We start from the raw sequence: 14,009 nt of genomic DNA on the forward strand, positions 1-14,009 counted from the left end.
AAAGAGAACTGCCTCTTATAAAATCATATCCTTAAAAAAGAGGTGAGATAAAAACAAAGCAGTGTTTTTATCAGTACTGCATCCTTTTTTTCACAGTTATTTTCATTTAGTTTGAAAGAGGTAGATAATTCTGCAACAGACAAGAATTGAACTGTGATTATCAGGTGTAATAAAATAGTTCCATTAACTTAGAAATATTGGTCTCATCATCAAGAAATATATTAATACACATTTGAAGATGACACACTCTGTCATTCTAGACTCATGTATTTTCTATAGCTTGGAATCCCCTGCCACTATACATATTACAACTCCAGAATGATACAACAAAAAAATTTAATTGATGTCAACATTTAAACATTTTCTTGGTCAGCTACAGTGTCCAGAAACAGGGCCAAAAAACAGGGTCAGATTGTATACATTTATGGACATGTTCAACTCTGCAGGCTTGGCAAACAGAGAGGTTTGCCAACTTCTATTCTAGAACATTGCAGATACTGGGCGTGCCACTGGGCCATTTACAAGGGAATCTTCTGCAAAGGGTTCCTTTGGGTTTTGTTTCCACTGCTAGCCAGAGGAGCAATTCTGAAAGGGAACCAAATTCCAAAATACAATGCAGATCTTCGTTATACTGTATTGTAACACAGTGTATCTAACATAAACAGTATGCCAAAAACAACAGAACAAGTTGTTTTTCACATTGCTTTCTCCCCAAAATTTACCTTTCACACAAAATAAGTACCACAAAGAAGTGTCACAGCCTAAGAAACTGCCTTAGTATAACATTAAGAGCTTACATCCAGCTTTACATCTGATAAAATATGACTGCTGGTATTAACTTTAGGGCATATAAGGTATCTTCATCTCTTCTGAGAGAAGTGGGTCCAGTATTTTGTTTTGTAGCTGAATTGAATATTTATAAAAAGTTGGGGGGTGAGCAGGGGAAGGTAAGTATTTTTGTTTTGCTAATTTTGGCAAAGTAATAAAATTTGTCAAATTTCATGTTAACTTATTTTCCTCTGCTATCTGCCCCCTTGATTATCATAGTCACTAGGGGAAGTGTATATGTAATTCACATCCTAGACTTCTTCCTAAGTACCATATTTCTAAGTACTGGGAAAATTTCCATTTTCTACCTCTATTAGACCACAAATCTGACAAGAGAATATATGTAAAACCATTTAGCTCTATGAGAAACTGAAATAAAAGAAAATTAAGGAATAAATAGTTCAAAATTTTCCATGCCAAGTGCAGAGATCTAGATACTGATTTTTTTTTCTTTAAACATAATTGTAACCTGAAACTAAAGCATAACAATTGTCAGTTTCATAAATATTAAGCCTATTGGTCCAATGACTTGCCTGCATATGCTACTGTTTTGGTTTTTCTTAACATCATTTACATTTAAATGATCTCTGTGTGTGTGTGTACATATATATATATTCTGTCAATTTTGAGGAATTCAAAGTTTACAGTCACATCAATTTGGAAAGTCATACAAATATTGTCAAAAAACTGATCTGAATCAAATATGCCATGCTTGTTTCTTAATCCATTGGAGTTTTACTTATCATTTAAATGACTTGACAATATTAGTCACTTTATATTTTCTTTTATGTAGATATTATGGGCTCCAGAGTTTAAATTAGTATTTGATTTCACATTATGAAACCATTATAAAAAAAGTCTCAAATTAAGATAATTTAAGGTAATGAACACACAAACGTACACTTTGAAAGGAGAAGGCAATGAAAACATGCATTCCAATAAAGGGGGAAAATGAGGCTGATGTGCAACATAGTTGGGGAAATTGGTAAGAAGCTTTCTGTTACCACACAGTTGAGTAGTTCTAAAAAAATAGAGATATGGTAGAAAAAGTAGAGGAAATTTTTATTACAAAATCAATAGTTACAACTAAAAGAGAAACATGTACACAAAATATATCCATCAGTACAATGATCACACTTCATCTTAATCAATGCCTAGAGGAGATCCTGTGGAGAGGGCTTTTGAGTAGCATTTTGCTTCATTCATTCCTTTGGGGTCAGCCTCCAGATGGACTCCTGGGGCTCTTTTAGAGGAAGTGTTCAGCATATTGGAAGAATCCAGGTCAGCACAGGAATGCATCACAGGCACTGCTAAATCTACATCTGCTACTTTCACAGAGACCTGCCCTTTCAGAACTCCCAGTTTCTCACTGAGTTCATTCCTTTCTATTTGAAGAGCCTTGTACAGCTTCTCTAACCGCTCCAATTTTATTTGAAAGACCTTATAATTTTTATCACGAATAGTTTTCTGTAAGAAAAAAAGATAAGATTTATGTAACCTTATTAAATATCATTAGGTTACTATATCCAAAATTGAGTAAATTGAGCCATAATAAAAAAAGTTGCTTTGTTTTCATGTCTTAAACCTCACTATATAGTGCTATGTTAAATATTTAAAATTATTGTTATGCAATGCGATAAAAATTATCTGTCATTTTCCTTAAAGTAACCAAAATGGACCTTTTGACTTTAAGTATGACTTATGAAGTATGAAGAAAATCAAGGCTATTAATCAAAAATACCAGCGAAACTTTTCCTATAGAAGCAAAGATAATGTTATTAATTGTTAATTTCTTTTTTATATAAAATAACTCACCAAGGGAATGCACATCTGCTTTCTGAAAAAATAATTTCAAACTGATAACTGTCAATTTTAATTATCTTAATTAAAATAAGCCATATTATGTTTTTCTATCATCTAATAAGCTCTTTAGTGAAGAGCTAAAAATATATATAAAGAACATAAAATCATATCCAACTATTAAGGGAAGATGCTATTTTCATCTACTTGCAGTTTTTCTACCCAAATATAAATAATTTGTTTTAGCCATATTATCTCATTACTAAAGTCTCATAGGATGACTGAGTAGACTGCTCATTGTAAAATCTAACTGAATCAATTCATTATACATTATAATATCTACCATTAAATGATACTTATTGCTATAAATATTATCATTGATATAATAAAAATAACTTGAGAAAATGTTTTAAAAATGCCAGCAGTAAGAGTTCATTAAAGTTATTTTTACATGGGTTTTTCTTCCTTTCTACCATTTTTGGGAAGAGAATGTTCCAACATTTTCTTATGAAATGTTATAATTAGTCCAATCAAGTTTACAAAATAAAAACTTAAGTGACTGCAAATGGTATGCAACTCAGCTATATTTACAGCAAACTTGGTAAACTCTACTTAGTTGCCTTTTGGAAATGAATAAATCAAGGTAGAAAAGCAACTGAGATACTAATTCATGCTCTCGGGAAAATCTGAATAAAGCTATCTTTTCTAACACACAGCAAGTGACTCTCAAAGTCACAGTATCTGAACTAGCAATATCAGCGTCGCCTGAATACCTAGAAATGCAAATTCCTGGGCAACACCAGAATCTAACAAAGCAAAAAACTATGGGGGGAACAGGGAAGTCGGTTTAATAATACTGAGTTTGTGCAACCTCAACTTTGCTTTATAGGAAAGCAAAATCTCGATATGATAAAGTTTTCTTCAAAAAAACTCTGAGATAACTATGTTGAGGAAAAGAAGTTTATCACATGCAAGAAAATCTAACTCGCTGCAGGAAAGTGTATAAATAAAACTTGTAGTCACTAGGCACACATTCTGAAGGTAAAGACACACTTCCAGAGGTTATTTAGTTAAGGCTAAATAATGACTTAGTCTTCGTACTGAAATAAGTAAGTACTCATTATTTAGTCACGTAAAACCTTCTTACCTCTTCAGCCATTTGCAGAAGTGTTGCATTATTATTTTCCCATTTGGTACACCATATTACCATTTCTTTTTCCAGTTTTTTAATTTTCTTTCTCAGCTGTGAATCAACATAATCATAAACTTAAATTCTAAGTTTCACTTCCTGATCCACCACAGAAATCACTTTACAATGTTCTTCCCTTCCTCCATCACTGCATTCTTCTCAACCAGCTGACACCTGTGTTGTCTTTATAAGAGTAAGTGGTATCTTTCTTTTGTTAGTAAAGTTTATCTCAGAAGCTCCTACGGTAAAAGCAGCAGTAACCAAAGCAGAAGTTTCACATTAAAAGAAAACAAAGTTGTTGTCCTTAATTTCAAGGGAATCAGCACATGGTAGCTGAATTCTCTCAATTAAGACTGGTGTGTAGCTCAGCTCAGGTGTGGACAGTAAAGCTGAGACCTCCTGCTCCTGAAGTATATGAAAAAATGTCCACGAGTTTTCTGGAGAAATGATAAATTACACTAATCCATCAGATTATTTTATATACTGTCAGCCCCAAAGTAGCTCAGGAATCTAAAAGGAAATCAGTGTAAGAGCTAAAGGTAGCATAATTTAGGGAACTAATCAGGAAAGAGGTATTAACATTTCTGAATCCTTAGTTTCACTTATCCTTTCAATTCACAAGATTGCTTTATTTCACATTTTGATAAAGACCAAAATGGACCAAAAATAAGGGGAGGAAGAACCTATACTACAAGAACTGAATTCCCAGAAACTCAGGATAAACTTTAGGTATATCCTTCAATCAGCTTTGTTCCAAATACAGGTAATGAGCCAGGCAATGTTAAGGAAAATAAGGGTAAGATAGAGCAAATATCCTGTGCTTTGGTTAACAAACAAAACTGTATCACAAGTTAAACTCGTATAAAACCCAGGAGAAGAGGTCTGGAAGATCTGTTAGATGCTGAACTACAGTCACGTTTACACCCACTATGTAGCATATGCTACAGTCCATCTAACACTTTCACTGTGCCTAACAGTTCTGCTTCCACTGCAGTCATAACTGAAAGGATAGGCAGGAAGAACTTATTTGTTACTCAATGAATTCTCCAAATTACTAAGTCTAAAAAGTAATGAAGGTAGTAATTTGAGTATTTAACACAACCAAGCATTGACTTAAGTATATTAGATGTTTTTGCTGTTTTTATTTTTAACCATGAGAAAAGAAAGACATGGAAAAGTTAAATAACTTGGTCTATGGTCATCTATAGCAAAAAAAGATCTAATAATAATCAAGACTAACATATATTGAATGCTTATGAATTTCCCAGACACAGCTACTGTACTATCTCCAATCAGCACATTTTATATACCTAATGCTAGATGACGAGTTAGTGGGTGCAGTGCACCAGCATGGCACATGTATACATATGTAACTAACTTGCACAATGTGCACATGTACCCTAAAACTTAAAGTATAATTAAAAAAAAAAAAAAAGAAATCTCAACTTAAATAGAGAAATGCCAAGGTAAATGACTCACCCTAAGGAAGTCACAAAGTGCAAGTTAGAGATCTCAGTTTCAGAGTTTATGCTCCAAACCGCAGTGCTATGTGTTTATTTGGGGAGACAGATAATTCTGCTCTTTAAAATTGCTATTTTAGCCTGTATGCTGAATTGGAATAACCCATAACATTTTTCTACATCTAATTTTAAAAAATGGTTTAAATTTTGTATTAAGAATATATCTTGTATATTGTGTGAAAATATATATAGTTTATATATAATATATATAGTTTATATATAATATATATAGTTTATATATATAATTAAATTTTGTATTAAGAATACATCTTGTATATTGTGTGAATATATATATATATATAAACTATATATATATGTAGTTTAAATTTCAAAGAGTAAATATATTTCAGGTTTAGCTAGGTCCTCAGAAGTAAAGCTATTCCTACCAAGATATATTATTACTTTCCTTGGCTTGGATTTTTAAAATAATTTTATATAAAATTTTTAGTTTACATAAGGCTATGTGAAAGAACTGGGTAATTAAGAGAGGTGACTAAACAAAAATCATCTACAAATAAACTGTCCTTAATGGAAGAATTCTCTTTAATTATAATAGAAGTCTCAGAATACCATGATAATTAGTATTCTGGGGCAATTTTAGGGCAAAATACCTGAATAAGCTGGTTAAAGAAAAAAAAAGATACTATCAGATTAATATAAACTCATATAAGTGCAATTATGGGGTTTTTTTTGTTTTTTTCTTTCAGAGAAAGGGTCTCCCTCTGTCACCTTGGCTGAAGTACAGTGACATGATCATGGATCACTGTAGCCTCGACCTCCTGGCCTTAAACAATCCTTCTACCTTGGCCTCCAGAGTAGCTGGAACTACAACTGCACACCACCCCGTATGGCCACTTTTTTTTTTTCCCACTTTTGTAGCAATATGGTACCCAGGCTGGTCTTGAACTCCTCTTGTCAAGCAATCTTCCTATCTTGGCCTCCCAAAATGCTGGGATTACAGGTGTGAGCCACCATGCCTGGCCACAGTTATGCTTAAAATAACCTCTTGTATCAATTACTTTTTACATAATATTCTATTAAAAATATGTAAATACCTTTTCCGTTTCCTGCTTGAAGGCTGTAAAAAGTTCATTGGTTTTTGCCATGGTAGTCTGGAATTCTTCAAACTTATCCATATAAAGGAAAAGCTATAGAAAAAAGTGATCAAATATTCAGAGTTTCAGAAAAGCAATTTAAAACCCCAAAAGATTTTAAAATAACATAATAACTTTCAAAAAACAACTTAATATAATTAAACATTAGGTTTGATACATGACTGAAAAACAACAGAAACACACACCCAATCCCTGGACTGCAGAATATATACCCGAAATTTTTATAACCCACTGAAATGCACTGAAACTTCACTGTCTTCATCATCTTTAACTGTAAATGTTAAAATGTAAGGCTGGGCATGGAAGCTCATGCCTGTAATCCCAGCACTTTGGGAGGCCAAGTCGGGTGGATCACAAGGTCAGGAGTTCAAGACCAGCCTCGCCAATATGGTGAAACCACATCTCTACTAAAAACACAAAAATTAGCCGGGCATGGTGACAAGTGCCTGTAGTCCCAGCTATTTGGGAGACTAAGGGAGGGGAATTGCCTAAACCCAGAAGGCGGAGGTTGCAGTGAGCTGAGATTGCACCACTGCACTCCAGCCTAGGCGACACAGCGAGACTCTGTCTGAAAAAACAAAACAAAATAAACAAACAAAAAGTAAAATCACTTATTAGCTCTACTCCATCAGTTGTAATAAAAACTGAAGTACAGTGGTATAGCTGTGAATTTCATATAACCATAATGCTTTGGGTATTACTAAGTCTTCTTACATTTGAAAACCTTTTCTTGTAAAAAGAGCATCCCTTTAGAGTATTTAGCTTAGTTGAGGGTATCTAGTTCTTAGTTTAATATTAAGGCTAACTCTTTGCTTTATGTATGCAGAAAAATAAACCAGAAGCCGAATAGTTTGATGGGGGATAAAATTAGTGGGAGTACAGTTAAGAAAAAGATAACCTAAAAGAGGTCAAAAAAGCAATTTTCTATTAATGCCATCATCATAGACTTTTTATTTTAGGTGGGAGAATAACAGCAGCAAGCCACGCAGAACATTACATTTAGTTACCTTTTTTCATAACCAGGATCACACTGACAATGGAAATGTTCATTGCAAACTGCAATCTCTCTGCAATTTGTTAAATCTTGTTATATTTATTACACTAAGGTATCTGCATCCTTGGAATCTACATACCTTGTGCTGACCACAAGTAGTCACAGGTTCTGTATAGGTCCCTCATGTTTTGAACCATTTCTTGCATGTGCCGACAAACATACATGACCTCCAAAGTAAGTATATTGTACATCAACGTCTGTCATTAATACTGGTTCTGAATGTGTCCAGTGACAGACAATCTTTCCACAAACGATATCATAAAAATGACAACAGGAACCACATTTTCCAAATTTGTCATTTAGAAAATTCACTTCTTCTGTACACAGAAGATTAGCAGACTTAGAAAATTTTCCAAATAACTGTGCACACTGTCTATCCCTATCTCTACATACTCCTTTAAAGCAATAGCTAGTCTTATTATTGCAGTATCCTAAATTAAGAGCTTTCACATCAAGTGCACAAAGTGCAGATGTTCCATTGCGATTTTCTGGAAAATCACACATATCTATGCTTTTTCTGCACAACATTTCTGATATCTTTCCTTAGAAAGTGAACATACAGCATCTGTTTCCTTTATCTCAAACAATAAAAGCACACAAAGACTAGAATGGGACACTATAGGGGTCCAGACTGGAAAATGGAGAGCCCCAATATTTTTTTAGAAAGCATACACACACACACAAAATCTTATGGTGAAGTAGGACTGTCTGGCCATTTGTAATATTTTAAAATTCCATGTAGCTAGCCATAAGACAAAATTCTAAAGGTTTTAGAGAAAATATCTGGGACAGAGGAAAGCCAACTTTCAAAATAGCCATCACAACCAGCCATCACAATCAACCTGGAACTAGGGGTGCCAAAATGAATAAAAATCATTTATGGTGCCAAAAAAAAAAAAAAAATCAAGGCAAATCAGAATTAATTGGTCACCCTAAAAGAAGAGAAAGTTTCCAAGAGGACAAGAATCAAATCCTCTGTTCTAGTCTGTGGCTGGGAACAAGAAGACACAAATTCTGCTATTCTCTGTTGTTAAGTTACCTGCTCTTTCAGTTGTGCTTCTTCTTGTTTCATTTCTTCATATTTGTGCCTTGATTCTGTTGCTTCTTTTAATAACTAGAAAACAGAAACATTCTGACGGAATACTAACAACAATTATAAACATGGTCAAAATGTCTAACAGATAGGCTTAATCTTCCAGTAATTTTCCCGGCAACAATGACAGGTCAACCCAATTATCTCAATTTCTAACTACTTCTATCTCTTATCTGTTCCACTGGTGAACACTTAGGAATGCAGGAATAATTGTTGAAGAGAAAAGTAACCTAGAAGCATAATAAAGTTTATAATACTCAGGGTTGAAATGTTGTGTTTTACATGAGGAATAACTAGACATCTACACTTTTAGACAGAAAACGCAGCTAAGAATCTTGACATTGTCTAGGTTATTTAGAAAGCCCCTCAGCTCTGTAAAAGGTAAGAGCAGGTTAAAAGAATATGCAGCAAAGCCATGAAAATAGAGACCTAGTTTCTGGTCACTTTTTTAAAACCACAGGCAAGGAACAGCTAAGGGAAGAAAAGAGATTAGTTAGTATTTGAGTTTTTCAGAAGCATAAAGAGGCACGGGAAGCAGCTGTGAAATTCAGTCACTGAATTTCTGAGGTAAAATGTCATATATTATGTAAATAAGCCTTAAACCACAAAATACACATACAAAATTTATACTCCAAGTTGAAAGGTGCAATTAAGTTTCTTTAATTGTGCACTGATAGCTGTCAGCTTGCACTAAAGAGACATGCTGTGTGAAACATCTCTCCAAATCCTAGACTCATTCAATATGAGAGGCTTGAATGAGAAAACACTAAGGAACTAAATATTCATAACATGCTCTACTCAGGGCCTACATTACTTGAATGCAGAAAATGTAATACATCACATTATTAAAATCATTTTTCATTCATAGAATATAGTTTCATTTCCATGGGGGTAAATGTGTATGGTCAAATTAGATTTTTTCTGTGTTCTCAATTATGGACAGACAAAATCTGAATACATATTCTAGCAACAATGCTGACCAAGACACAGATAATTTTGTCAGAAAATTATATCAGAATATAATCAAAGTAAACAAATCATTTACCAATTTTTAAATTGCTTATTTAAAAATGAAACGTAACGCTAGGTAGAAGTCTCATGTTCAGTAAGTTGGTGTAAAATTTAACTGTCCCTAAATCTCAAAGCCTATCTTGCCTAATAACTGGCACAATTCTTTAACCTGGTGACCACTACATAGAAAGCAAAATTATCTTGTTTTTCCACTAATTTAATCTTATCTCCAGTAAATTTCATATGAAAATTTCATCAGAAACAGAAAGCTTAATACACACACACACACACACACACACACACACACACACACTCACATATCCCACATCCAGAGAGTAAGAAACAAAATTGCATGCGCTGGCACTATGTTAAGTGAGGAGTTTGTTTTAAATGGCTTTGGTTACAATTTTGGCGATCTGTTTTTTTTTTTTTTTTCCAAGAAGTAGAACTTACAAACTCTCTCCCTCTCTGATGTCTTTCATCAGCTTCTTTTATCAGCTGTGCTGTTTGTTGAAGTCTGGCATCTACAAGCTGTTGTCGTAATTCCTTATGTTTGAACGCTTTATTAATTTGCTACAGGAAAACAGAATTTCTTGCATCACTAACCAAAGAAATAAAATACAGTGGGGAGAAAATATAACACAAATTTCTAGAACCCTGCTTACCCTTCTTTTCTGCTGCTACCACTGTAGTTAAGAACACTGACTCCTTCTGTCCCCATCACTGCAGAAGTGGCTACAACATATCATCTTGCAAACTATCCCACACTGGAAAGAGCACAACCCTCTAACTGCTGCCCCATGTCCCACCCTATCAGACGTGGGCTGTCCCCATCAAAATATCTGTACTTCTTGCTTCTGCCCTACATTGGAAAAAAAAAAAGCTGATATTTTATCAAGAAAAAGATGGATAAGGAGATCAAAATATCAAATTCATTTATTACACACATAATTCCTGGACATTTTTTGTTCACAAAATCTTCTGAAATTCCTTAATTGTAGGTAGCCTGATAAAATGAAAAAAATGGCCTGGAGCAAATCCTAGCTTATTGTATGATCCAGGACAATTTCTTCTCCTTGTGAAACACAGTTTCCTTATCTGCAAAGGTTCATGACCATACCTAACTTGCAGAGTTGCTGTCCAAATCTATGCAATAATTAAACTGTGTAAGGTGCTTGATGCCTGGCACATATTAAACATTTGGTAAAATCCTGTTATTATTTAAAAGCTATATCATCAAGTGCTATTGTACATACAATAGACTCATTAGGAAATCCCTCCACACATGGAGGTTCTATGTGAAGGAAGAAATGCTAGCTGAAAATAATGTACGTAAATTAAGTTTTGAGAAGACTGCAACAGATAATCTGTCTTAATCTGCAACTGATTTTATCATTATTCAATTATTTTCTGATAAAAGAAAAAGGCTGTAATATCTAAACAAGACATACAAGTAGTACAACTTGAACACATGTCCTCTCCCAATCTGCTACTTCTATAGCAAATTTGGAGAGTTTAATACAGTTAAAATAATATAAATCCTAAAGAGTAAAATAATAAAAAATAAAATAAAATTAATCATTTTTAATACCATTATTTAAAACAATGGAATTTAAAGGATTCTTTTAAAAAAACTGATGATATTCATAATATGCTTTATAATATAAAACAAATTTAATTTTTACAAGTTCACTATATAGGCCTAAAAAATTTCTTTAATAAATACATTCCAAGGAAAAAAAACGGGGGGGGGGGGGGAAGCTTATATACTAAAAAGACTTGAGACATATTAAAACAATAAAATGTATAAACCTTATTTTGATCTTGATGTAAACAATCTGAAGGAAAAGGGAAGTAACAGATATTTAAACAGTACAGTGACAAGGTATGTGATTATACAGCAATTGTTTAACCTTTTGGAGTAAAAACAGTACAGTGATTATGGCTTAAAAAGAATCTTATTTCATGATGCATATTTGAATAGTAATAAATAAAATGATATAATATCTTGGATTTGCTTAAAAATAGATGGAAACAAGAGTTGCTAGAAACAAAAGTAAATAATTGCTAAAGCCAAATGATATATTCTACTATAAGTTTGCAGCTTCCATAATAAGTTTGAGATGTTCTTGAAACATAGAGGAAAATGGTTTAAAAGATACTCAAAATCTTAAAGGAAAATGTTTTCAAAAGTAGCATGAAAAGGTGTAAATTAAAATAACATTTTGATATGCATAAAATAATATTTACTGTTTTATTAATTTTTAAATTGTCACTTTCTATTTCCAATTTTAATCTACTAAGTAAGGATTTAAACATATATTTTACTAGCTTAAAGCATAATAAAGGAAGGGGATGCATCCTTTGACAATTGAAATCTTACCCTATGTATTGACCTCTAAAAGTAAAGAAAAAATAAAAACAAATAAGCAGGTTATCACCTATTTGTTTTTTATTTAGACATCATACAACTTCCACATCAATTTGTAAAATAACTCCAATGACCAGGTTCAACAACTATTGAGTCCTCCACAAACTTTATACTTCATTGATTACACAAACAATATGACTTGGTGATGGGTAATTAGTAGGTTCCTTATTCTCACAAATAGCACAATTCTCCTATTTATATTGTTCAGACTGTCACAGAAATCTGAGATACAGAGTATTTAGGGACCAAATCTGTATTATTAGACTGCATAAGAGAAAAATATCTGTATGCTATATTGACAATCTTGTAGCATCATATGGGAGACAAGCGGTACACATCTCCTAGAAATCCCTTTACTTATCCTACTCCACTGACACTTGGGCCAAGTGATGCTCCAATTTAGTCATTCTGTTTACAGGTTTCTACTCTTTTCCTAATAAACATGTAATTTCCACTGTGCATACACAAAAGTTCTAAAATACTGTCCTGTGAAAGAGTTTTTACTTTACGGTAGGGTGTAGCTTTTGCTATTGGTGAGCAGCTGTCTATAAACAAACGCCATTTACCTCTTGCCTCAGTGCATATTGGTCAGTGAGCTTCTTTAGCTTTTCTCCCATTTCTACGTTCTCCTGCTGCAGTTTGGCATTGTGTATTTCATGCTGTTCCAGCTGGGCTTGAATTTCAGTTAAAGTAATTTGGAAATGTGCAGTTACTTCTTTAAGAACTTCTTCCTCCTCTTTTTTCTGCTGCATATGTTCTTCCTTATTATCCAAAATAATGTATGTTAAAAGTATAGACCTACAGATAAAGCTCTCGAAAAAGAAGCTACTGCTATGTGAGTTCATTTATTGCTCCCATGAGGTGTTGCTTTTAAACTATAATTCCTCCCCCTTATTTATGACCAGAAATCTCTCATTTAAAAGCAAGCAGCTTTATCTAAGTAGATAGAGAAAAGCAAATGCCCTACTATAAAATAAGTATCATCTGCTGATCCAGATATTCACTATACTATAATTAAATATAAGTAAGGTGCTGCTCCACAGTTAGTTTCTTCCACATTATTTTCCCAAAAGTCATCCTCACTGGTTAGGCAGTATACCATCCTACATCAGCCTGAAGATCTTACAGCCTACTTTCTGAGTCACACTTTCAATTTTATAAGAGAGAAGGGACAAACTAAATCATTATTTTACAAAGTTTACTTTCAAAGTCTTACTAGGATACAAGTGTCAAAAGACCTTTACCTAAACAGTTATCAGTACAGTCTAAATATTGACAGTGCTATCTACTTTTATTATATTTAAATCCAAGATTTCAAAAGCAAGAAAAATAAATACAAACCTTACAAGTAAGAACCTATTTCACAAGCTGTCCTATGTTCTTGAGTTTACTGTGATGAGGGTGATCCAGCACCATCAAAATAATAGTCCAACTATACACCCCCTAGCAATACCACAAAGTCAGACAAATTCCTCTGATGGATGGCAGATTCTTTCCAGGATCTCTGCTTTTTACTTCCATTATTGAGACAAGCTGTCATACTTAATCCTTCTTCTGTTATAATCAGCCTAGCTGTAAGTAATATTCTAAAGTATTCAGCAACCAAATAGCCAAAGATGGCAGAATGTAGTTTAACAATCTATCCTACTAACTTTTATAGTAGAGCTCTACAGTGTGTTTTTCTTTCTCAAACTCACACTGACTATGGCTACCAGTTTCTTCATTTCAGCTAAGATTTTCACTCATTACCAAAAAAGGACATGATAACCAACTACACCAAAAGCCAACAAAAATACCTGGCAACTTTGAGCTTTTTAAGCAGGAGAGCTGTGAACATAAAAACCAATGTCACCTAGATTCCCTGTGATCAAGTATACAGTAGACTAAGGTAGAGCTTATCCTTGAATCTGAAACCAAAATTTACATAGAGTGAGTCTTTACAGTTACCTCACAGGCAGCATCAGCTCA

General features: G+C 33.5%; 1 protein-coding gene across 6 annotated transcripts in view; it reads right to left on the minus strand.

The window, feature by feature from the left end:
- Positions 1 to 317: 317 nt before the first annotated feature.
- The window catches only part of LOC129530273 (gamma-taxilin-like), a 38,484-nt gene continuing 24,792 nt past the window's right edge, over positions 318 to 14,009 (minus strand). For all 6 annotated transcript variants that reach the window (XM_055377131.2, XM_063703377.1, XM_063703375.1 and 3 more), the window contains 6 exons: positions 12,608 to 12,802; positions 10,064 to 10,183; positions 8,546 to 8,620; positions 6,393 to 6,485; positions 3,776 to 3,871; positions 318 to 2,295 (listed from right to left, as the gene is read on the minus strand). In XM_055377131.2, coding sequence (XP_055233106.1) covers positions 1,972 to 2,295; positions 3,776 to 3,871; positions 6,393 to 6,485; positions 8,546 to 8,620; positions 10,064 to 10,183; positions 12,608 to 12,802 — 903 coding nt within the window. In that variant the 3' untranslated portion in view covers positions 318 to 1,971. The remainder of the gene's footprint in view (positions 2,296 to 3,775; positions 3,872 to 6,392; positions 6,486 to 8,545; positions 8,621 to 10,063; positions 10,184 to 12,607; positions 12,803 to 14,009) is intronic.

The sequence above is a fragment of the Gorilla gorilla genome, chromosome Y (genome assembly GCF_029281585.2).
Source record: "Gorilla gorilla gorilla isolate KB3781 chromosome Y, NHGRI_mGorGor1-v2.1_pri, whole genome shotgun sequence".
NCBI lineage: Eukaryota > Metazoa > Chordata > Mammalia > Primates > Hominidae > Gorilla > Gorilla gorilla.